General features: G+C 41.2%; 1 protein-coding gene and 1 long non-coding RNA gene across 8 annotated transcripts in view; both read left to right on the forward strand.

Annotated features, from left to right (window-relative positions):
• HELQ (helicase, POLQ like) overlaps positions 1 to 1,941 on the forward strand; it is a 42,543-nt gene extending 40,602 nt beyond the window's left edge. For all 7 annotated transcript variants that reach the window (XM_073237366.1, XM_073237362.1, XM_073237367.1 and 4 more), the window contains one exon: positions 1,718 to 1,941. In XM_073237366.1, the coding sequence (XP_073093467.1) occupies positions 1,718 to 1,825 (108 nt within the window). In that variant the 3' untranslated portion in view covers positions 1,826 to 1,941. The remainder of the gene's footprint in view (positions 1 to 1,717) is intronic.
• A 3,584-nt stretch (positions 1,942 to 5,525) lies between these two features.
• LOC140849603 (uncharacterized) lies at positions 5,526 to 22,671 on the forward strand. Its single transcript, XR_012131691.1, has 4 exons — positions 5,526 to 5,924; positions 8,991 to 9,050; positions 9,499 to 10,024; positions 20,734 to 22,671. It is a non-coding gene; the product is annotated as an uncharacterized lncRNA (long non-coding RNA).
• The last annotated feature ends 1,466 nt before the right edge of the window (positions 22,672 to 24,137 follow it).

Raw genomic sequence — 24,137 nt, forward strand, 5'->3', positions numbered from 1 at the left:
ATTGTTTATATTACCTTAATTGATCTTTACAACAGCCTTATGAGATGGGCAGAGTCCGTGTTGTCTTCAGTTCGCAAATGGGGACACTACAACTGACCTTGTTTCATTAGGTTAACTCAGTTGGGAGGTGCGGTGATGCAGTTTTTCTACTTCATGGTTTGTTTTCAGGGAAAGAATTTTTTATGAGCTGAAGTGCTTTGATTCCCATTTTCTGTTTTCTTTTTATATAGTAGTTTTGTATAATGAGAACTGCTTATGCCTCTGCATTTCTTAGACAGAAATGGCCATCTGGAGTGGTTTATGAGAATCCTACTTCAAGAGTTTCTCACTGTCTGTTGTAGCAAAGTATAGTTACTTTAACGAAGGGCTTGGGGTAGGAGAGCTGTATTGTTTGATTTTTTTTAGCTTCCTTTTGTCATACAGGATCCTAAATTATCCCCTCCTATTTCTTTTTTCCCTCACTGTTCACCTTCCAAAGGGACATCTCCCTTTTTACCCATTTTTCCCCCAAAAGCATTGCCTTTCCCAGCTGCCTTCTAGAGTTCCACACACTTGAAGTCCCTTCCTATACACCATGCTTTAACCTACCAATAGACTTTTCTCAGTATTTTTGTACTTGGGGTAGCTTTCTCTCACTGGAGGTGCTTATATTTCATCTGATACTCTCTGTTTCCCTCTTGCTTTTCCATTAGTTTCTATCAACCCCACCTTGATATCTGCAAATACTTGATGTGGGAGCTTGAGAAATGGCTCTGCTGGACTTTTTTAGTTGCAAGTAATCTGACATTGATGTTATTCTGTGTATTCTAGTAATGCTGCACAGGAGTTTGGTGTGGTTTACTTGCTCTTTTTCTGGTGTAATTTTTAGAGGATGTGTTGGGAAATTCATTTTACATAGTCACCATTACCTCAGCCACTGGGAAGTGTACCTAGTTACCCTTTAATCTCTTTTCTATATAATGCTCTGTACTATGCGTATATCGAATTGGTAGAATGGGGTTTTCACTTTCGCTTTTGTGTCAAGATTTTTTCCTACTCCCTGTTATTTGGCCAAATGTTTTATTATAAAATATTGTGAAAAAGTAGTGCAGATACTGACCAAATATTCACAAAACCCAGCTGCAACAAATACCAAACTTTTATTTCTGGTTTTGAAAAGAAAAGGGAAAAAATCTATTCAGCAAATGTTCGTTGACATCTAATATGTGCCATGTTTAGAAGTACTTTGTTTGCTGTTTCCTGGTTTCTTTTGAAAATAACCATGTAAGTTTTAAAAGCTTTAATAAAACTACTTTGAAACACTGAGAGATTTTTAAAAGATAGCATACGTAATTTTGAGAACTATTAAATGCATATAGAAAGGATAGCATTTCCAAGAGCTAATACAATTTTTGCAAAATTGTCATAGATTTTATAGATTAAAAGTGCATTTTTAAGTAGCTGAGTCTTCAATAAAACAAATCTTTGAGAGTATTAAAGCTCTTTTATTTTTGGTATACCAAATGCAATGATCAGCTAAAATGGCTTTCACTAAATGCTTCAGCCTCATTTACTATAATTGCTTGTTCTTAAGTGGCTATTTTTCAATCTCATTATTAGTTTTAATGTCTCGATTTCTGATGTGTAAGGATTCAGGTGTCTAATAGATGGTGATAAAAATGTTAGTAATTCTCTAGCAATGCATATTTTGGCCTCCTGACTTGATTTTTTATCGTAGATGCTGTTGCATGAAAAAGCAGAGGCTTTGCAAGAAGAAGTAGAAGAGTTACTGAGATTGCCTCCTGATTTCCCTGGCACTGTGGCCTCTTCCACTGAAAAGGCATGAAGCTATTTGATGGGCACTTTCAGATATGAATTATTTATTGTACATATGTTTTATTAAATATTCCCTGTAATTTGTAAATGAAAAAAATACATTTTAATTATACCTTAAGAACTATGGATGATGTTTGAATATATCTTTCACCCATAATTGCAGTAACCTTCCCACTAAGAATCCATCTTGCTCAGTACTTACACAGTAATTCCCTGCTCAGAAATCCAGTATCTGCCACAAATGGAATCCAACTTCCTCAACATATCTCCAGCCTACTTTTGCAGCCAGAATCTGTCATTATTCTCTTACCCATTTCTTTCATCAAACTGGACTATTTGAAATCTCAGGGTTTTTCCCAGAATTTTCAGATCCTCCACTTCCTAACTACTTTAAGCTATTCCCAGAGCATGGAAAATTATCTTTAAAATGTACTATGTACTTCAGGTGGTAACTAAAAATGCTTAAATACTGTCTCCTCGATGAAATTGTCCAGGTTCATGTTCACCCCACCCATACATACATCTTTCCCTCCTGTAAGTATTCTGAGCCCCTCATTTACACCCATGTCTTTTTTTAATGCTGTTAGTTTGAAATCTGAAGGGTCGAGCCCTTTTTTATCTTCTTTGTATGCCACATAGCACCTACCACAGTACACTGCTCAAACGAGGAATCTCTGTGAAGAATGAATACCACCCAAATTAAAAATTCAAAGATTCTCTAAACACAAATATTGCCTCTCCCCTCCCTTTTCAGAGTTATAACTCAAATGGAGATGACTAGTTAACTGTAGGAAAAAAGGTAATAACTAGCAATGTTTATGAGTACTAAACTGGTTTAAATTTTACTCACCTGCTTAAGACGTCCACTGGAAGGTTTCCAAATAGATTCAGTCTAAGTTCTTTGTGCCTTAGCATTTTAGGGCATTATAATATAGCAATCATTTGCCTAGTAATCGCTATTTGCCAGGCACAGTTAAAAGTGGTTTATGTCACTAATTTAATCCTTACAGCAACCCTGTAAGGCAAGTACTATTATTATCATCCCCATTTTACAGATAAGTAAACTGAGACACAGAGAAATTAACTTGCCCAAAGTCATGTACTAATTTTGTAGAGCAGGAATTCAGACCCAGGCTGTGTACCAAACCATTCTACAGTACTGTCTTGGTAGAATTTTCCCATTCTGTGCCTTCCTAAGTGATTCATCTGGCCTTGATTTTATCTCATTCACATCCCACCTCATATGAGTCCAAGTATGGCATCCTAATGTCTTAGAATCTTGGGCTTCACTCACATATTTGATTTGTCAGGTAAAAAGACTAAAAGAGCATCTGGTGGGCCTGCTGGCTGCTTGGGCCCAGCCATCGGGGTGTGCCCATGGTGGTCCATGGTCAAGTGTCCAGTTTTTTTTAAATCTAGAAACCCTAGTTTTATTACTCTGCTTAAGTAAGACTATAAGTGAGCTCTTATTCCTGGTGACCAATTTATAAAAGACTGTTTAATAATCCCAACTTAATTTATTAATTTACAATTAGAGATGGTGAGGTTGGCTGGGTATCTTTAGAAAGTAGAATCCCTATATCTGCTCCCAGGACAATCTCTCCCACCCTTCATCAGTGTTTCTCTAGGTCAATCCAACTGGAAGGCTGTATCAAGTATAATGATGGGGTATTAGCCCTAAAAGATAAAAAATGTAAAGAAATTGAAACATTTCAGTTCTAGAGAAGAGATAAGTAGATTAGTGGAAACAGTGGAGAATAAAAATAGACTCAAATACATTTAAAATTTTAATATATAATAACATGGTTTTTCAGTTTCAACTAACAGGCACCCAAGCATGTCTAGCGTAAACAAAAAGAAGTATTCAGTGGCCACATTTTCAAACCAGGGCCGGGTTAGAACTGGCTTAGGGAACTGGAAGCACTCAGTACAATCAGGACTTGTGGCTAGTTCATCATCAGGCATCCAAATTTACTTCCTTAGAGCTTCAAGAACAAAGCAGAACGCTCTCCGCTACTACCTCCAGATAAAAAACATATCTGGGAAGGATCCTAATTGCTCTAATTAGTCCTTTGCCCACTCTGTGGCCAGAGTGTGGTGTTCTGGCTTGTACTTTTCCCAGGAGGCAGGGAGAAGCAGTGGTAGGCAGAGAAGTCAATAACTAATACAGGTGACACTTCAACCACACTGGAAACGATTGGTACCTCAGTGAATGCAGTTGAAACAGCTGGCTGCACCATGTTGTAGGAATATATTAAGCTGAATTTCTAGCTCTCAAACTTAATTAAGTTTTAGTTAAATGAAGATTTGAATCTGACTTCATTTGACTATCACTGAAGCCTCAAGTAAGGACCTGCAGTTCCTTCACGTTAGGCTTCAAAACACTAACCTGTCAGCAATTCCAGTGTAGCATCAGATTGTCCCTTTTTTAATTTTTCTGAAGCTATGAGGAAGCTTGCCCATTTCCAGGATGCTTAACTTCACCAAGGTCTTTCTAACGTCCTAGCTCCTTTTGTTTTACACCATGAACGTAAACAACCACCACCAAAAAAAAGCTTTTCTCTTGGGCGCACCAAAGTTTTGGTCAAGATTAAGCCTTTCCAAACCTAGCTGCCTTCTTAATAAATATCCAAACTGACATTTTTTTCAGGAAGGACTAATATCCTTAGCTTTATGCTTCCATTTGTAAGAACCTTCCCACACAGGAATCACTGCCACTTTTGAACTTGACCCCATTATGACAAAAAATAGTACCAGTGGTACAAAATATTGTTATATGTGCTTGTCTTTGACAATTCCAGTAACTTATTATATTAATAAGTATATTTTCTTTTGTTACTCTTTTAAGGATAAATAATAATGATGACAATAAACTATTCATTGAGGGCTCACCATGTGCCAGCACTAAACATTGTATATGTGTTATTTAGATGATTCCTTACATCTAAGGTATGTGTTATTTTTTACTCTGTGTTACAAATCTAGAAAAGGCAACTTGCCCATGATCACCCCATGAATAAGTGACACGACCTAGACTCATATCTGGGTCACATTGATAATTCCTTTTTTGATTGTGTGTATTTGCATTACAAGCTACCCTGCTTGTGTTTGGAAAGGAGTCAATCAGTATGGCACACAGAGCATATGTATTAGCTCTTCCTCCTGCCTAAAATTCTATGAAATAATTATAAAAATAAAAATATGATGCTAACATGCTCCATTTCCTTCATTTTTCATTTTTAAAATAGTCTTTTGATCCTTTTCCTCAGTGAACAGTTACCCAAGTGATAGGTGGCCATTTGAAGTAGAAGGTGTGATAATTGTCTTTCGGGAGAATGTAAGTATGTGATATAAAAATCCTGCTATTTATGAATGGATAAAGAAGGTGTGGTACATGTACACAATGGAATATTATTCAGCTACAAGAAGGAAACAAATCCTACCATTCGCAACAACATGGATGGAGCTAGAGGGTATTATGCTCAGTGAAATAAGTCAGGCAGAGAAAGACAATACCAGATGATTTCACTCATTTGTGGAGTATAACAACAAAGCAAAAGCTGAAGGAACAAAACAGCAGCAGACTCACAGAACCCAAGAAGGGACTAGCAGTTACCAAAGGAGGGGTGGGAGAGGGCGAGTGGGGAGGGAGGGAGGGAAGAAGGGGATTAATGGGCATTATGATTACCACACATAATGTAGGTAGGTCATGGGGAAGGCAGTACAGCACAGAGAAGACAAGTAATGACTCTAGGATCTTACTGATGCTGATGGAACAGTGACTGCAATGGGGTGTCGTGGGGGACTTGATAATATGGATGAATGTAGTATCCACAATGTTGCTCATGTTAAACCTTCATAAGGTTATATATCAATGATACCTTAATAAAAAAAAATCTTGCTATTTAGAATTATAACTGTCACTCTGGAGGAAATGTGTGGTTTTGCTCTAGCTGAACCAAATGTATTCGATGATTAAACCTCTCAAACTGAGATGTGGCACTGAGGTGGCAGTAGACGCTTCAGTATCAGGACTGCACTAAAACACACGGGCCTAGCAGCACAAAGGAGCACCCAGGTCATACCTGCTGTCTAACGTTTGATGCACTGTAAGTTCAACTGTATGTTTTGTTTCTTCTGAGTATTTACATAATTAACTTGGATTTTTGTTGTTTTAAGAATTTTCGACTCAAAGACAAACATTGTATGTTCTCACTTGTAAGTGGGATCTAAATAAGCCCAACTCACAGAAACAGAGAGTGGACTGGTGATTGCCAAGGGCCTGGGGAGGTGGGGTAGATGTTGGTCAAAGGGTATAAACTTCCAGTTATAAGATGAATAAGTCTGGAGGATCTAGGTACAGCATGGTAACTACAAATCATGGTACTGTATTTATATACTTGAAAGTTGGTAAGAGAGCCAATCCTGAATGTTACAACCACACACAAAACATGTTAGGGGATGGAGGTTAACTAACCTTATTGTGTTAATCATTTTACAAAATATACCTGTATCAAATCACATACATTTTAAGCTCATGTATATGTCAGTAATATCTCAAAGCAGGAGAAAAAAAAGAACTTCATCTCAAATGTGCATGATAACTGGTGTGGTAGCAGAATAACATCATCACCCTTCGCCTCACCCCTGTGAAAGAGATCCACCTCCTAATCCCTGGAAACTGTAGTTACATCATGTTATATGGCAAGAGGGAGTTAGGGTTGTGGATGGAATTAAGGTTGCTAGTCAGCTGACCTTGAGATGAATTGTCTGGGTGGGCCCAATATAATCTAAAAAGGTCCTTAAAGGGACAGAGGGAGACAGGAGAGTTAGGGTCAGGTGATATGATGGGAGAGACTCAACCAGCCACTGATGGCTTTGAAAATGGGAGAGAAATTCAGGCACCCTCTAGAAGGTGATAAAGGCAAGGAAACAGAGTCTCTTCTAAAGCGTGGTGACTCTTTAACAGTGATGTATTATATACTTGAACATTGGTTAGAGAGATCTTAAGTGCTATCACCACAGACTCAAGAAAGGAACTCAGCTCTGCTGACGCTTTAGAGACCCTTTTGAGGCTTCTAACCTCCAGAACTGTAAAATAATAAGTTTGTATTGTTTTAGTCTACTAAATGTGTAATAATAGGTTACAGCAGCAATTGGAAGCTAACATATCTGAATATAGCATGGAATACAATTGGAAAACCACCAATTTTAGAGGACCCATTCTAGATCTTAACTTGTGAACAATCTAAGTTAAATGTGGTATGCCCATTGAAAGGATTATTTTGTATACTTGAATACTATAGAAGTTAAGTGTGATAAATACCTATGATTTTTATTAATTGCACTTTTCTCCAAGGGATAAATTTCTTTTTACTTATCCTTTTAACTTAAATAAAAGTCCCAACCCTAGTTGGTTACAATAAAACAACAACAAAAAGATCCAATTACAACTGAGATTCGAATCTCTAACTTCTGAGTTTTATAAGCCATTTAGTGGCTCTTAAATCTAGGGGCTCTGAAATGTCATCCATGACATTTTCCCCAACTTTTTAAAAATTCTCTTTAAATGAGTACAAAGTATATTATCATAATAAAGAGAGGTATATCAAGCTATGAAAATGTAGGCCAACAGCAATGTAAGTACAAAAAACTAGCTATTGTAATGCTATATGCTAAATGATTTTCCATTGTGGTAAAATATAGTATTACTGTATGATCAAATAAAATGGGAAGAAAATCCACAGGCAACAGGCTACTCACTCTGTACAAAGTAAGTAACACTAGTTTGATTCTATATAAATTTGTACGCACTTTGAGATCTGTAACAACACAGTCTACTGCCCATCCTAGAAAAGATGGAGGAATTCAACATCATTTTGCTGAAATTTGTCAAAGCCGTTTGTAACTCCAGGGAAAGGAAATCCCAGGGCAAAATACCTCTAAAACCGAAATCAATCAAAGGGAGAAATAAAGTTTAAAACCCGTTCATTGCTTGTGAACTGCAGTCCAGGACTGTTTCTCTTTCCTGCTCTGGCAGAAGCAAAACCAGCCCTCCCCCTAACCTCTCAGGTTCCGATAAGCCCTCAGTTGCCCAGGTATATGGAAATGAACGACTCTCCACCCTTGAGGAAGACCTGTTAATATGCAAATGCACTAAAGCCGGACGAGATATTCTGGAAATATTACAATTTTACCCACACCATATGAAAGCTCAATGAAAATACTTAAATGCATTTTACTGAACAGTTTCAATATACTTAGCTTGATGCTAGACCCTGGTAGAAAACAAGAGGTGGAATATTTGGTTTGGTTTTTTTTTTCAGGAGTACTAAAGCATAATAAGTACATGAACCATGAGCCAGTGGCAGTAACAAAATGAAATACAGTATATACAAAAGATAAATGCTGATAGGCATTAGAGAGAGAGAAAAGGGAGGTGGAGTTATTGAGAAAGAACTTGTGGAAAAGAGACCATGAACTAGATGCTAAAAGGACGGGAGAATTGGGAACATCTGAGCCAAAGAGGGAGCAGGGCATCTGGGAGAGGAGAGATATGAAGGTAGTCTTCAAGCTGCGGTATACAAGGGGAAGGCATAAGCCACACCATCTGCGTATTTGAGTTCTTAAAGGAGTAATGAGAAACAAAAAAAGCAGCAGGAAATGGTTTGTGCTGAGCCATCTCTAATTTTTCATCTGGTGCCCCTTATGATCAATGAAGGGAACACCTGGCTGAGCTGAGACTGCAGTGTGGACAGAACTGTATGGAGATCAAATTCATAACCTGTCTGTCTAAACTAACCTTTGCCCTAGGGCAGATATAAAATGTAGATCTGACTTTTCTCAAAGATGAGTGGGAAACCAGTTCAAGTGGTCAGGATAGACTTTATTGAGTAATAACTATTGCAATAGAGAAGAGGGTCCAGCATAAATGAGCTCAAATCTCTTTGTTGCAGGGGTGATGGGCAATTTAAAGGGAGAAGAGTGAGTAAGGAGGGAAACAAGGGGGAGCTCCTGCAGAGACTGTGTTTATTATTGGGTGCTTATCTGGAGGAGAAGAAACTTGTAGTATCTTTATGCCAGAAGGTAGTGGTGCAAGTTAGAGAAAGTTGCCCAAGGCTTGGGAGGCAAGGCAGGAGGAGCTGTTTCCCTCAATGTTTGCATTTCACCTACAGGGCCCTCAGATTCTTGAGAAGCAGTTCTGTGTGGTGGAAGATCTACATCTCCAAACACAGGTGACAGGGTGAGGAGGGCGGTGTTCAGGGGCCTATCTATTAGCTGATTTGAGCTAGAACAAACAGTAAAATCTGGCAGTTTCTCAGGCAGACACTTTAAGGGGCTGGGGTCATCCTAGTGGCACAACCTTGAGCTGTTAGAGATTATGTTAGCGTTTGCTCAGGTCTTTCAGTTGGGTTTCAGGGTAGTGGACAAGATCATTTGTGCTGAGAGTTCGCAGTTTTTATCGGCCAAAGTTAAGGCCTGGTCAAAAGGAAGGCTCTGAGGAGCCTGTCTAAAGTTTGTTCAAGAAGAGAATCTTTGTCACTTTCCAGTATTTGTTCAAAATGCACCACTTAGCTCACCTTCAAAAATGTCATCACGAAGAATGGTATTTGGCTTCCTTCAATCTATATTTTAAAACCTGGGTCTTGGTTTTTAACTTTAGTACTTTGTTCTTTTTCTCAGCAGATCACAGAGAAGTAAGGAAGAAGGTTGTGCATAAGTTATTTCAGCTCTTCACATAGCTCTTAAGATCATCTTTCAAGACTCCTGTATTTGCAGGAAGCCTTTAGAAACCAGAACAACCTTGAAAAGCTTCCTGTACCTATTGCTTGGGCCTGAGCAGGTGCAGTTCTGAATGACCTCAAGGGGGCTTCAACTTTCATAGGCAACAGGCTGCACTTTAGTTGTTTCAGCCTGTGCAGACACACTAAATCAAAATTAAATGTTAATGATGGTTGTGTCTGTGCCACTCAGCTGGGGAAACTAAAATAGAGACACAGAGCTCTACCAGCTGTCAGTAGCGGGGTCAGTCTTCCCCTGTGCCCTGGCTTCCCAGATTTATGCCAGCTTCTGCTGTCAGTAATGACACTGCTGCCAGAAAGACTTGCTTTTGCCAACATGTTGGGCTGGAAGAACACATGTTCACGCAGAAGTTGGAAGTCCTTGAGAGAATCGCAAATGGAGGGCACGAGTCCACACACAGGAAAGGGTAAGAATGATGTGGTGCCTCACTAAATAGTAGCATGCACAGAACAAGTTTGCAGTGGCCTTCTGAAGGCAGTGCATACTTCTGGTGGGGGCTGACTTATTAGGTGACCTTTTTGTTTTCTTTTCCTGCAAAATGAGCAGATTCTAGCAGATGCTGCCAAAACTTCTTTCTCGTCCATTCAGCAGAGAGAAAGGGTATTTCCCCTTATTTATTCCAAATGTATAATCGTTATGGTATTGATTCATAATGATTAGTGATTTCATTCATAAATTGTGGTTGATTGGGTTTCTGTGTCTGATACAGGCCGCTAAGCAGACTAAGACCAAAGAATTCTATTCCAGGTTTCTGTTCTTGCCCAGCAAACTTCAGTGATCTCTGTTGAATGAGAAGCTTGAATCCAACCCTTGGAAACAAGTGCCCTGAAACTGTAGGGAAATTGTCCCCTAGGTAAGTGAGATGGCTTGGAAAACAAAGAGCTCCATTCCATATCTCAGGGAGCACTCATCACATCTATATTGTAAATTAAGAAGCTCCCAAGTGTTATTTGGTGCTTTATTTAAGCACTTCAGTTTGGTCTTGCTTATATCCCAACATAAATCAGTTGTGTTGATGTGTGTGACAGCTGGGGGTATGGTGGAAGGACTGTCACATACAAAGCTCTTCTCGCCATTTAGGCAATACCATCAAGTTAGCAATGTAAGTAGACCTAGAAGTGAACTATTGGGCTTGCCGTTTGATCAGTGGGCATTGTTTCTATCATAATGGAGTGCTCCAGAAGGGGCAAATGGTGAAGCAATATCACGGTGACCACAGAAAATGAGAGGGGCCAGTCATTTGCCTATTTGTTCTTAGAACCAGTCCCTGCTCCTTTCTTCTCTGAATTGTAGGGGCTGGAGTCTGGACACTTGTACTTCCCAGGCTCCCCAGCTCAGCTGGCCTGCAGTCAGGTTTGGCTTATGGAGATGGCAGGGGAGGACAAAGTTTTCATCAAAACCTCTTAGGATCCCTGCCCGGGGCTGAAAATTAATCTGACAGATAGATTAGCAGGAGAAAGGCATACACATTTATTTAATATAAATTTTATGTGACACCTAAAGAAACAGTTAAACCTGAGTATTTGCTGGGTCTGATAAAGAGTGGGCAGTCATGGAGAAATATGACAGGTCAAAGACTGAGGTAAGTATAGTAGGGGAAAGAGTGAGGCCTGTTTATTTGGATTGTACTCAGTGTCCCTTTGTCTTCAGAGATAGGGTGTTCCTTTCCTCGGGGTGCAGTGGGGGGCACCTCTCCAGGAAGGATATCATGACCTGTTTCAAGGAAGAAAGGCAGGGGTCAGAGTAATCTCCCTGCTTCTGCTGTTTTCTCAAACTGCTTCATCTTGAAGTACCCAATATGCTGCTATATTTTGGATAGCATGTCCTGAACTCCATCAGGATCAACTTGAACCCCAGAGTTGATGTGAAGATGATTTTAGCCTAAAGATACTTGACATTCAACAGGTGCAGAAAGAAGCCATCTCGGAGCTTCCCTTATCTGATTAAAAGTAGACACTTCTGAAAACAAACTGTCATAAGTTCTGTCTTGGGGGTGGGTCAGCTCCCAGGAGAGAGACCAAGAGTAAACCCACCTTAAATCCTCTCTGATGGAGTTTCATAGTGGCAAGACCACTTGCACCTATATAAGCAGACATTACCACAAACTCCCTTTCTTATCTCCTGTTTGTTCTCCTAAAAACCCACTTGTCTTTCTTATGGAAACCTGTTTGTTCTTCCCATAGACACCATTTCTCCCTTCTCCCTATCCCCTGCTAAGCTAGATATAAAAACCCCCAAATTTTAACCACCTCTTTAGGTTACTCATCACCAAGCATGCCTGCATGATGGCATATTGCACACCTAAACTAACAAACACCTAAGCTTTTCTCTTGTTATCCTGGTTTTATCAGTTAAATTTGCAGGTGTCCAGGTACTAAGCTTAAGAGGGTAGTTTTTCTCCAACTTGCCAATGAGAGGCGCTGGCAGGTAACTGGGCAGCATCTCTGGCTGTGTTTCTTTCAAGGTTCTGGCTTCTGTGAGGCAGCCCTTCTTTGGTCTCTGCTCCTCTGGCAGCCCCCACTGTGATTGGTTCCCATGGATGGTGGTGGTCCTGGCTCCTAGACTCCTGACACCACCTTCTCCCTTGATCTCTCAAGCCCCATATGTAATGGCAGATGTCTGCTGTTACTAATATATGACCAGCCTCCATGTCCTTTATTTGCCTCTTCTACTCCTTCAACGCTTTTGTATGCAGTTTCCTAACATCATATTCCCTCACCTGAATTATCCAGGAAGGGTTCTGTTTTCCAAACTGCACCCTTTCTGATAAAACAGTAGTCATGGCCTGGTCTTCCACAGCACCATCAGGGCCTTTCCATTGCCAGCCACTCTTGAACTTTTTACAGGAACAAGCAATCTCTTGGTGTTTTGAGGACAGTAGGAACTCAAGAAGTATTGACAGGATGGCAAAGGAAGGGGCAACTGAGCTGTCTGGCCATTGCATGTGTCCAAAACTATGAGCGAATAATACAGAGAAGGGAAAGATGGAGTCCACGCAGTTAATGGGAAATAAACAGGCCCGGCTTCCAGATTCTGAACACTGCTGAAAATCTTCCTCTAATCTTACTATGGAAACCAGAAAGGTATCAATTTAAGACACATGTACATCACAGAATTTGGTACCTGTAAATTGCTTCATGCAATCCATTCCTTCTGTTGAGGGTCTGCTGTGTGCTCAGAGAATATAAAGGTGAATTTGATAGGATCTAGTCCTTAAGGAACATGTAGTTCCTCAGTAGCAGAGAGAAAGCATCTTCATAAATAACTATAATACAAGAGAAGTGAAGAAGGGAGGAACTTCATTGGGGAGGGAGATCAGAAGAGAATGTCAAAAGTACAAAGCTCTTCTACCTCCACCTCCCCAGTCCATCTGGGATGAAAGGGAAGCATGGCGAGTCTGGGAGTGCTGTGTGCCAGTTGCATGCTGAACTCCCAACTGTGGCTTTGATGACTCACATTAACAAACATTACAGAAGCAATGACTTTCAGGCATGGCTAGACCCAGGGCTCAAATTTTGTCCCTAGGATACTGTCTCCTTTTATCTTATTTCTGCTTCCCCCAGAATTGCTTCTATTCTTAGTCAGGATCCCCCCATGTTTTTGGCCAGATAGCTGTCTGAAGGATTCTGTCCTCACATCTAAGTAAAACCATCCAAAAAATAACTCATCTTTTGTCCTTTTCATGATGACTACAAGGGTAGATTGTAGTGATTGACAAGGTCTTGGATACCAGAAAAGCCCTGGAGCTACAATGATTTGGGTCATAACTCTCTCCCCACATCATGATGACTGAGAAAGATAGTCAAGGTGTTAGCAAAGAGAGAGGGAGAGAGAGAGAGAGAGAGAGAGAGAGAGAGAGAGAGAGAGAGAGAGAGAGAGAGAGAGAGAGAGACTGGCTGCTGGGTACAGAGATGTCTTCCGCTAAGAGGACTTGACTCTAAGTTCCTTTGGGAATGGAACTTAGGTTCACTCAGTCATGGTGTTCATCCATGCATCACCAAACATTCCTGCAGCATGCAGCAGACAGGTGTGGCTCATGTAGAGAGATAAGAAGGCTGAGTGTTTAGAAAACTTATTCTAAGCCAGTGCTTTCAATGGAGGGCAATTCACACCTCTACCCCACAAGGGACATTTGATAATGTCTGAAGACATTTTTAGTTGTCATAGTTTGTGTGTGGGTTGCAGGTGTTTGACCGGCATCTAACGGGTAGAGGCCAGGATGCTGCTTCTACAATGCACAGACCAGCCCCCACCACAGGAATTATGTAGTCCCCACAATGTTAACAGTGCTGAGGTAGGGCAGGGAAATGGGACAAGGGTCATGCCCTTATAAAATCTACTTAGCCTGCGGAAAAGGCCCAGTTTATTCTTTTACTTAATCTATTGGCTGTTCTTCCTCTTCTGCCAGCCTCTTAATCAATTAGGTAACTTTGTAACCAGGACAGGAGATAGACCTTCAAAGTGTAAATGACCCTAGTGGATAAAGAATGCCATGATCCCAAGTCAACACTGTCACCTAAATAGCCCTATTCATAAGGCAAAACTTCAAAGGAATTATGAATCATCATGCATCATGCCTTATGCTGACCCCTACCCACAAGGCCCTGTAAAACACCAAACTCCAAACCCTTAAGTGCACCTTCTCTCTGAGGTTGCCTGCACTCGCTTTTCTTCAAGCGTGTCATTCTTTCTGTTCTACTCCAGATAAGTAGAGAGAGGCTGCTGAGATCTCTGATTTGGCCTGCAAGTTCCCATCACCTGGGAACTTGCAAACTCAAACAGGACTGCAGCTGTATGATCATGACCCAGACAGGACTGCAGTTGTATGATCGTACTCTTTAGTAGCCTGCATGAAAATCTTTCTACACCTTTGGGAAGTTTTCAGAACATCATCTCACTCCATCCAGTGCTCTGCAGCTCCCCCAAATCCTGAGGTGGTAGGGACTTAGTTCCCACACTGTGCAGATTCAAGAAGACACAGGATACCAGGTGACCCTGGCTTTAGGAGTTGGCAAGGGACTTGCCCTATGCCGAGCAGTAGTTCAGCTTCCCTTTCCTGCCTCTGTCATTCTTTGCTTTCTGCTGCTGCAAAACAGCTGCCATTCCCTACTATTCTTGCTTTAATGAATTCCTTCCTCTCTGACTTCCCTGCAACTCAGAACTGAATTTCTTCCCAACAAATTCACCTGTGCTGACTGGTTAATTCCAGACTGACTGTTTAGGATCCCACTCTGGGGAGAAGGGAGAGGTTGAAACTGTAAGTTAAATAGTAAGTTTTGGTTTGGTAATGTGGTCTTAGCACAAGTGACTTCATTTTGGACCTGTGTCTCTTTTTTAAACACCTGTAGATTGCAAAATCCCAGAAGAAATTACTCTAACTCCTCCTACTTCCAAAAAGCAAAGAATGCTGACTATGCAGTTAACACTTAAAAAGCAATGGCAAATCTGGATTGAAAGTTTAAAAAAGAACAGCAAATGAGTAATCTAGAGGTATTGCTTATCTTGTATTTTTAATCACTTACTTTTATTTTTAATATTTGCTGTGAAAGAAAGAGCTTTTTTATTATACAACTTTATTAAGTGCTGAAAATTTGGAAAAAAAGAAAAGCCCGAGAAAGGAATTTTTAAAATGTCCGCATCCAGAAAAAAACTCATGCTGACACTTTGATGAATCCTCTTTCCTTCTTCCTTTGCAAACATATACATTTTAACAATGTAATTGAATGTGCTGCCTATTAGTCCTGTGGAAGGGGTCACTGTGGACATCTGTGGTTCAGACATAGTTCAGCAGTTGCTAGAAGCTGATATCACACCTTTTTTGGCAGAATCATCCATTCTTGTTAAGATAATGTTCCAGGATGTTTGTATATGTACATAGTTACATTATATAGTCACAAATGAAAACAAAATAGCACTTTTCCAAAGACTCTGTAGGGGAAGAAAAACTTTTTCCTCTATCCTGTTAAATTTTGTACCTGGGGCCTCTGATTTAAACTGACAAAAGGCAGATTGACAGGAGAAAAAGGTTTATACACACAGGAGCCAATAAAAGAAGTAGCTGGCTCATTAAATGGTCAAAGTTAAAAGCTTATGTATCTAACAGCTTCGATGGGAAGAATAAATAGATTTCTTTAGGAAAGACAAATGGATTTTTGGGAGAACAAATGGGAGATAAGAAAGTTTGTGATGATGTTGGTTTATGCAGGTGCAAGTGGTCTGTCCGAATTCTGCAGGTTATGAAATACCCCTGGAGAGGAAATATATGGCAGGTTTTTCTCTTGGTCTCTCCTGGGAGTAGAAACCATCTCAAAGAGAGAACTTATGGCAGCCTCATTTCTCAGAAGTTTCTGCTTTTAGTCAGAAAAGAGAAGCCCTGAAAAGGCCTTTCTTTACATCTATTGAATCTTAAGTCTCTTCAGCTTAAAATCATCTTTATACTAACTCTGGAGGTTCCAAGTGGGTCCCCACACATTCAAAGAGGAAAAAGCAGCAAAAGGGATGGAAGCAAAGACTTTCAAATTATGGTTCCATGGGTTGGTTTTGATTAATCTCATTTTATAAATAGCAAACTAGAGGCTCAGAGAAGTTAAATAATGGACCAAATTATCTGAACCAAATTGTATTCGAAGGTCTGAAAATATTCTTATTTTATTCAGCAAGCATTTGGAAGTGATTCCTCTATGGCAGTTTTTTTACCAGATACTGAAGATGACAAATAATAAATTGCTCCTGCCCTCAAGGCACTGCAGTCTAAGGGGAAATCAAAGCAGAGTGATGACTACTGTACAACTTATAACAGGTGCTATGGCAGAGATGGGTACTCTGCACACAGGTAAAGCCGTGTTATCCAGAAGCACAGAAGAGGAGCACATTTATCAGCCAGCTGACAGCCCTGTGGCTAAGTCTAGCCCTCATAGGGATCCTATTTGACCTGTACAGTTGATATGGGTTGAACCATATCCAAAAAAAGTATGTTGAAGTCCTAACCCCAGTATCTCAGAAAGTGACTTTATTTGGAAATAAGTTGTTGGAAAAGTATTTAGTTAAGATGAGGTCACAGTGGAGCAGGGTGGGCCCTAAGTCTAATATGACTGGTGTTCTTATAAGATGTTGTGAAGACGCAGGGGGAGAATGACGTGATGAAGGCAAAGGTTGGAGGGATGCATCTACAAGCCAGGGATGGCCCTGCTGGCACCTTGAGTTCAGGCTTTTGGCCTCTGTGAGAGAATAAATTAGTTTAATCATTCCATTGGGGTAAGCCACCCAGTCTGTGGTGCTTTGTTAGGGCAGCCTGTAGCTCCAGGGGGAAGGATGTTCCTGGCTCAGGACGAGTGCCCTATGAAAGCAGTGAAACCGAAATGTCAAGGGAAAGGTAGGTTGGGAGAAAGGTTTTTATTTCTTACAGTCACTAGCCAGGTTCATCACCAACCGTCTCCTCCAACCGGGCTCACACTCTCCTTCCCCAACCAGAAGGAACCCCAAGGGCGGGTCCTTAGTGACTGGCAGACGCCAGACCAGTTATGTACCAGGAATGGAGGGGAGAAGAGACTGGCCATTTTCTCTCCACCCCTGCCCCAGATACAGAGAAGATTCTGTAGTGGTAAACACCTATTGTTATGTAAATGAACTAAGGCTAGGCAGGAGATTCTGGAAATTCTGCCATTTACCCCACACAGCCCTAGGTTGTAACATTTAAAAATACTAATTTGATGACATTCGTGCTGGTTCTTCTTCCACACACCTGGTCTCCTCTTCCATGTGCATAAAGGGAGCTCCGGACTACTCCTGGCTTCTGTACCCTGTCACTCACTCTTCCCCAGCAGAGGTGCACCTTCTGATTGCTGAATTAGGATAAGGAACAGGGTGGGTATCCTAGGTTGTCTTCTCTCAGTTTCGTCTTTGACGTGATCCTGCACTCAGCTCTTTCACGCATGAATATTATTGGGGCTGACCTCTCTTTGGGGGTAGGCCTTTCATTGGGTTCCCTAGAAGCAGACCTGAGATTCAAATTCATGTTCAAGTGCTTTTGGGGGAGGTGCTCTCAGGAGACAATGAGGTAAGAGGGCAGGGTGGGGAAAGAAACAGAAGCAAGCATGTTGTCTCTTCTGAAGCCTAGCTCAGTCTAATCCCTTGGAAAAGCTCTGGATCACAAATTGCAACACAGAGTCAGTCCCCTTTGAGGTCATTTGTACCCTCCTTCATCAGTCAGTCTTCATCAGTCAGTCATTGGGCAACTCAGACAGGCAAGAGAGTGGCAGAGCCTCTTGGGCAGGCCAAGGCAGCACCTGTGTGGTCAGGCAGTTCTCCAGCAAAGAGCAATGGGGCGTTAGCAGCCCCCACTCACAGCATTGGTGGGGGGTGGGCACCAACTGTCAAAGGGGATCTGGGCCTCCTGACACCACCCCCACCACAGGGAGCCTGCTGTGGGCCAGTGCTGCTTCTGCCTGGGTGGGCAAATGCGTGTAATCTGGGAAAAATAAAATGGAAGCTCCAAACCAGAATGAGAGGCCTCTTCCTCCTGCAGTGTCCTGCAAAGTCTAACAAACTGATCGCAAACAAGAAGTGCTTAAAGGGCCTAGCCCATTATCACAAAGCAGACAATAGAGGGTAGATTTTGAACTGAGTGGCAATAAATTGATAACTAGCACACCCACTAAGATCACATTTAGACACAAAACCTTCCTTTGTTTTTCTTCTTTTTCTGCTTTCTTTTGAGCATTTGTAATATTCACCAAAATATTACCAAAAGAGCCTGTGCTACATCACTTTTGTGCTGAGGCCTGCAGGGCTGGCAGGATGGGCAAGTGTTGCAGCCTTCATACGGCCTGGAAGCGCTGATTCCCCCATGAACCAGAAGTTGGCAGTGATAAATAGTACAACAAACCCATTTGGGAGCATCCCTGAAGGCCAACCCCCTTGGAGGTGCTGGGAAAGGAGGGGGTCAAAGCCAAACAGCCAAATTCTCCCATGCATCTGTTCAAGCAATGATGGCTGCTCAAACTTCATTGAGGAAAAGGGTAAAATTCAGGTTGTTGGATTTGGTCTCAGAGGTTGTGCTGTTGGAGACGTTCCTGGAATCTGCCTTCAGACTGTCAAAGTGGCCAGGGTCTCCCTTTTGGCCTTATATAAAGGCCAATGATCATAAATTTTGAGGGTGCAAAAAAATTCCTAACTGCTTGCCAGTACTGACACTTCCTATTCCTATATGTTAGGAAATAGATTTACACTACTTATATGGCTGGATTTTTTTTGTTGTGTTTTAATTGTGCACTTACATGTATCAGAAAAGCTATTCATTTTTTTCCAATGATCAATAGAAAAATGTACTACAAATCAACAAATGTCTTTATCTTTATGGGGTGATTTCAGAGAGTATTATTATTATGTTCTTCCATTTCTGGGAATACTACCATTTAGAGGATTAATGGCAATTAGTAAAAACCATAGTACACTATACTTACTGAAAAATGTCATTGATATTATTCTATTTATTTATGTCTACTTTTATGAATGAAACAAATGCTTCAAATATTTGTTAATCTGATGGTGTAGGTAAGTCTGGCGACGAGATTGGGGAACATCGTGGAGATTTTGAATGCTAGGACTTCTCTGTAGCCATATCCAATAGCCTGTTCTCAGTTCTCATTCTGCTTGATGTCTTTGAAATGCCTAATTCTGTCGCTCAGTCCCATGCTCTTATTTATTCCAGGTGTCGGCAAAATACTGATTCTCTTCCAATCTGTGAACTACTGCATAGGCTCTGCTTGTGCCTCTCCACCGTGAACTGGTATACACCAGACAGTCCTTCCTCTTCTCTTCACTGTAATCATAGCATTAAAATGCATCTTACTGGTCCTAAGTTCCAAATTCCTGCCCATATTGCCTTTCCCCAAAGGTTCCTGTGAATGCCCAGTGACACGCTCATATCCACCCATAAGCTCACAGCCAGGGCTCTAGGGGAGCTGGACCCTGAAGCAGACAACCTGGATTTACAATCCCTGAGGTACTCGCTCCTTGTGTGAACTCAAGGATGTCACCTTGCCTCTCTGAACCTGTTTCAAAATCTGTAAAATGGGGCTGTCTGCCCTACCTTGTGTGAAAGTCACAAGAGATTACACACATGAAAGCACTTTGTAAAAGAATAACTTCTTTATAAAGATCTTACCAAAATGCAGGTATCATTGAGGGTATTTTACACTTATTGTTTCATTTAATTCTAATAACAACTCTGTAAGATACACATTCTTATTTTACAAAATGAGAGAAATTAGAGCTTAGAATGCTTATAAACCTTGCTTAAGCCACAGAATTAGTGCCAGAACTGATATTAAACATGAGCTTGGTGGCAAACCCCGCCCCAAGCAACAGTGAGGGTCCTGTTCGCAGGTGACAGAAACTGACACTGACAATATGACAGGAGGATAGTGGGGCTCTACAGTATTGACCTGAGGCCTGAGGATCAGGCTTGGAAAATTCGCTGAAACCAAGACAGGTCTAGGAAACAAAACAGGAAGTATATAAACTCATCTTTTAGCCAGGACAGTAGAGAGGGACACTGTGACATCAGACACTGCTGCCATCTCCACAGAATATCACTGCAGTTGGCAAGAACAACTACTTGTGCCAGAGTCAGAGCCCCAGGTGAGCATCAGATCCAGGGAGCCTGGAACACGTGGCCCGGCCTGGCTGTGACAGGATGGGAGAGAGGTGCCTCCTGGCCCTCTTACCCTGAAACAGGGGGCACTGGAACATGGCAGGCAGGGACTCTTCCAGTTTCTGCACACACCCCAGCGCACACACACACCCCAGGGCAAGCGCACACACACACACTGTCTTTACTTTTTCCTCGTAAGAGGGTAAAGTGTCTTTCTTGTCAAGGCTAATATTTTTTCTCTTACTGAGGCAGGTATCTTCCCACTTTCTCCATCTCTCCTCTGATTTCAACCTCTTCACTCTACTTTGTTTCAATCCCCATATAAAGGAATTCAAATCTGTCCATTCCCTACCAAAGACAAACACAATGGAGCTGGTGGGTTCTGCTTAAATTTATGGTTTCAGTCCTGCCCAGAAATCATATTACATTTCTCTGACCATTTTCCCTCTTTCACTCACCAGAACAACTACTTCAAGCCATCAGATCTCTGAAGGATGTAGGACCCATTGCCCTCCAGGTTGGAGAGAAAGATCTTACCTGTCTCAGATGCAAAGGGTAAATAACTCACAAGCCTCAACCACTAGGAATACAGCAGGTGGAGTCCAACACCGGGCAGCAGCAGAGGAGAACCAGCACCCAGGTTAAATGGATTTGCCAGTGACCACCCTAAGCTGCCTCCTGACAGACTGAGGGATGCCCCGGCTGAAAACAAAGAACACTTTGCCATTCTTGCCGGTAGTGGTCTGAAGCTACAGACAGGTCTTGGGTGCAAAGCAGCAGGGTTACATAAAAGCATAACTTTATAAAGGAGACATCATTACATATCAAATGAAGAAAGAAAGGGATATGCAGAAGGTGATGCTGGAATAATAATACTTAAAATTTCAGAGAAATAAAAACCATTTAGTTTCTCATTTAAATACTACCAAAATAAACTTAAGATACTTTCAAGTTATATAAATAGGTAGAAAAAAAAGTAAAACACTGTAATTGAAGAATCGAGGAAAGATGGGCCCATTTGACTACATAAAAATTTTGCCTCCTAGATGTAAAAATAAAATAAGATTTGGAAAAAATGTATTTGGTATGAAAAATGCTGAGAACACAGTACTTTAGCTGGCAAAGGACATTGTTATAGGCTAAACTGTGTCCCCTTAAACTTATGTTGAATCCCGAACCACCAGTACCTCAGAATGTGACTGTGTTTGGATATAAGGAATTTACAGAGGTAATTAAGTTAAAATGGGGTCATTAGGATGGGCCCTAATCCAATATGGCTGCCATCCTTAGACCAGGAGATTAGAACACGGACACACAGAGAGGGACAGCCATGTGAAGACCCAGAGAGGAGCGCTGCCCACAAGCCCAGGAGAGAGGCCTCAGGAGAAACCAGCCCTGTGGATACCGAGCTAGGACTTCCAGCCTCCAGAACTGTGAAAAAACACACTTCTGCTGTGTGAGCCACCAAGCCTGTGGTACTTTGTGATGGCAGCCCTAGCAAACTTGTTCAGACACATCCTGATCTTTTACAGACAAGAATATAATGAATAAACAGAAGTACCTTAAGACAGAAAGGAAATCCTCTTGAAAGAGATGACTTTTGAGTTATGTCCTGAAAAATGAAAGGGAATTGTTGATCTACAGTGAGCTTTAATCATTATTTGCAGCTGGTTTGCTTGCTTAAAAAAACAAACAACACTTCGTATATTACCAAAAATGAGTGAATTTGAAACACCAAACTTAAGTTTGTACTTTTATGTGAATGAAATAAACCCAGACAACAAGCTGATTTATGCCTTGTTCAAACAGGAGTGTGTGTCAGATACAATCTAGAAGCTCTCAGGATTGCTTTGATAGGGTTTTGTGGTTGAACTAATCATAGGGTAACACATGACAAATAGATTAGATTCCTACTGGGTGCTTTTCTGCTAAATCACACTCCGAGGAGATTGCATTGAATCATCTGCACTGACTCACTGCTGTGGCGGCATTCTTCCCGCAGTAAGCCCCAGGTGTGCAGCTGCTTTACCGGGTTGGCAGTGGTGCACAGGCAAGTAACCACCATCCTGACTCCCTTCTAGTGTGCCCTCGAAAGCTGTAGAGGCAGGAAAATCAAAACCGACACTTTGCTCCCCAGATTTCCTTGCAGATAGGGTTCTAGACATGAAAAAAGTCCATGCTAATAAGATGTATGCACATCTCTACTGCTACTTACTAACTACCTGTGAGGCCTGGATATGCTTACTATTGTTTTACCTTAGGTTCCTTGTCTGTAAAATAGGGGTGATAACAGCACCTATTTCATACCATTGTTTTGAGAACTAAGTGAGTTAAATCATAAAAATTGCTTAGTCTGGCACATAGTATCTGTAGTGCTAGCTTTCTTGTAATCATTGCTGTTATTCTGAAGGTCAGGTAAGGTGGAGGCCACCTTTCTGCTATGTAGCTGTCTTCCTCTGGCAGGTATTGTCCTGGGCTTCCCTACAGCAGGTTCTGATGTCCATCATTAGTTTCATGGGTGTGAGAAGCAGCTGGTCCTAGATCAAGCCTATGGCAGTGTGTCTTCAAGGCTAAACAGTCCTGCTTCAGCCTCTGATTCTCTGGTGGGCCAATTCTACAATGCATTCTTGAGCATCATCTCATTTACACCATTATCCTTCTTTCACTTAAGATCACATTATTTTTCTCCTAAATAAATTAATTTTTTAAAGAAGATTTAGATTTTGTGGCTAATACTTAGGAAGTATCCTTTATTTCTCAAAGTTATTTGGGTTACAAGTAAGAGAAATCCAGAGTGAATGGGCAGATATATTCTGAAAAGCAGGGTCACTTCACCAATTCCACGGACAGAATGTACACTCAGGTTCACAAGGGCCTGGAACCAGGAACCAGAAAGCTCTCTGAAACCAGCTGCTCTGTCTCTCTCCCAGGATGCTGAGCCCTTATCTACCTTTGCTTTGCTCAGCACATCTACTGCTTTCTCTCTGCAGATGGCCTCCTTGGGCTCTACAGATGTGTGGTACAGGATGGTCACCCCACAGCAATGGCTTCAGAACCCTGGTCACAGGGCCTCCCATGTATATACTGGCAGACACTCTCCTGGCTCTCTTCCCAAAGAGGAAAGGCCAAGTTCAGATTGTATTCCCACCCGTGCTCAGTCAACTGTGGCAGGAAACAGTGACCATCATAAAGGAGAAATTTACTGCACAGAATCAGGCCTGTGGACGGTGGGAGCAGCCTCTTGGATGCATGAATAGTAGGCAAACACACCTTAGTGTGTGTGTGTGTGATAATATCCCAGGGAACAAAGACTTTGTAACTTTAATGTGAAATGAATATAACTATTAAATTGCCGGCATATATGAATATCATGGCCTTCACATTTAAAAAATGATACTCTTTGCATATTAATATATATTCTCTTATAGCAATTTAAAATAACCCACATTATCTCAGCAGCTTTAGTATTTCCCTTATCCAAGCAACATGACATGGCTGCTCTGAGAATAGTTATCACAGTAACTAGTAAGTTAACTAAGGAGATAAATAAAAATAGAATTCTAGATGTTGCTGGATGGCTAAATCATGCTCAGATGCAAATTAGGCAATTTGAAAGGGGCATCCATTTATTCAGGCCACTAGGGCACTGTGTAAGGAATTATTTTCCTAGTAAATGAGGGCAAACAGGCCCCTAGTGACTGAAAATTTTGACGCTGCTTCCAAAAGATCTAATCTGCACCCAGGGAGTAGAGAGAAGAATCAGGGAGGAGTAAATAGCCAGATAAATAATGCAAAAACAGAGTCTGGACCAAGGTGGAAGCCAAATTTGAGAGATCAGGTACTGATAGGAAGATTTAAAGTGTGT

This window comes from Manis javanica, chromosome 5 (genome assembly GCF_040802235.1).
Source record: "Manis javanica isolate MJ-LG chromosome 5, MJ_LKY, whole genome shotgun sequence".
NCBI lineage: Eukaryota > Metazoa > Chordata > Mammalia > Pholidota > Manidae > Manis > Manis javanica.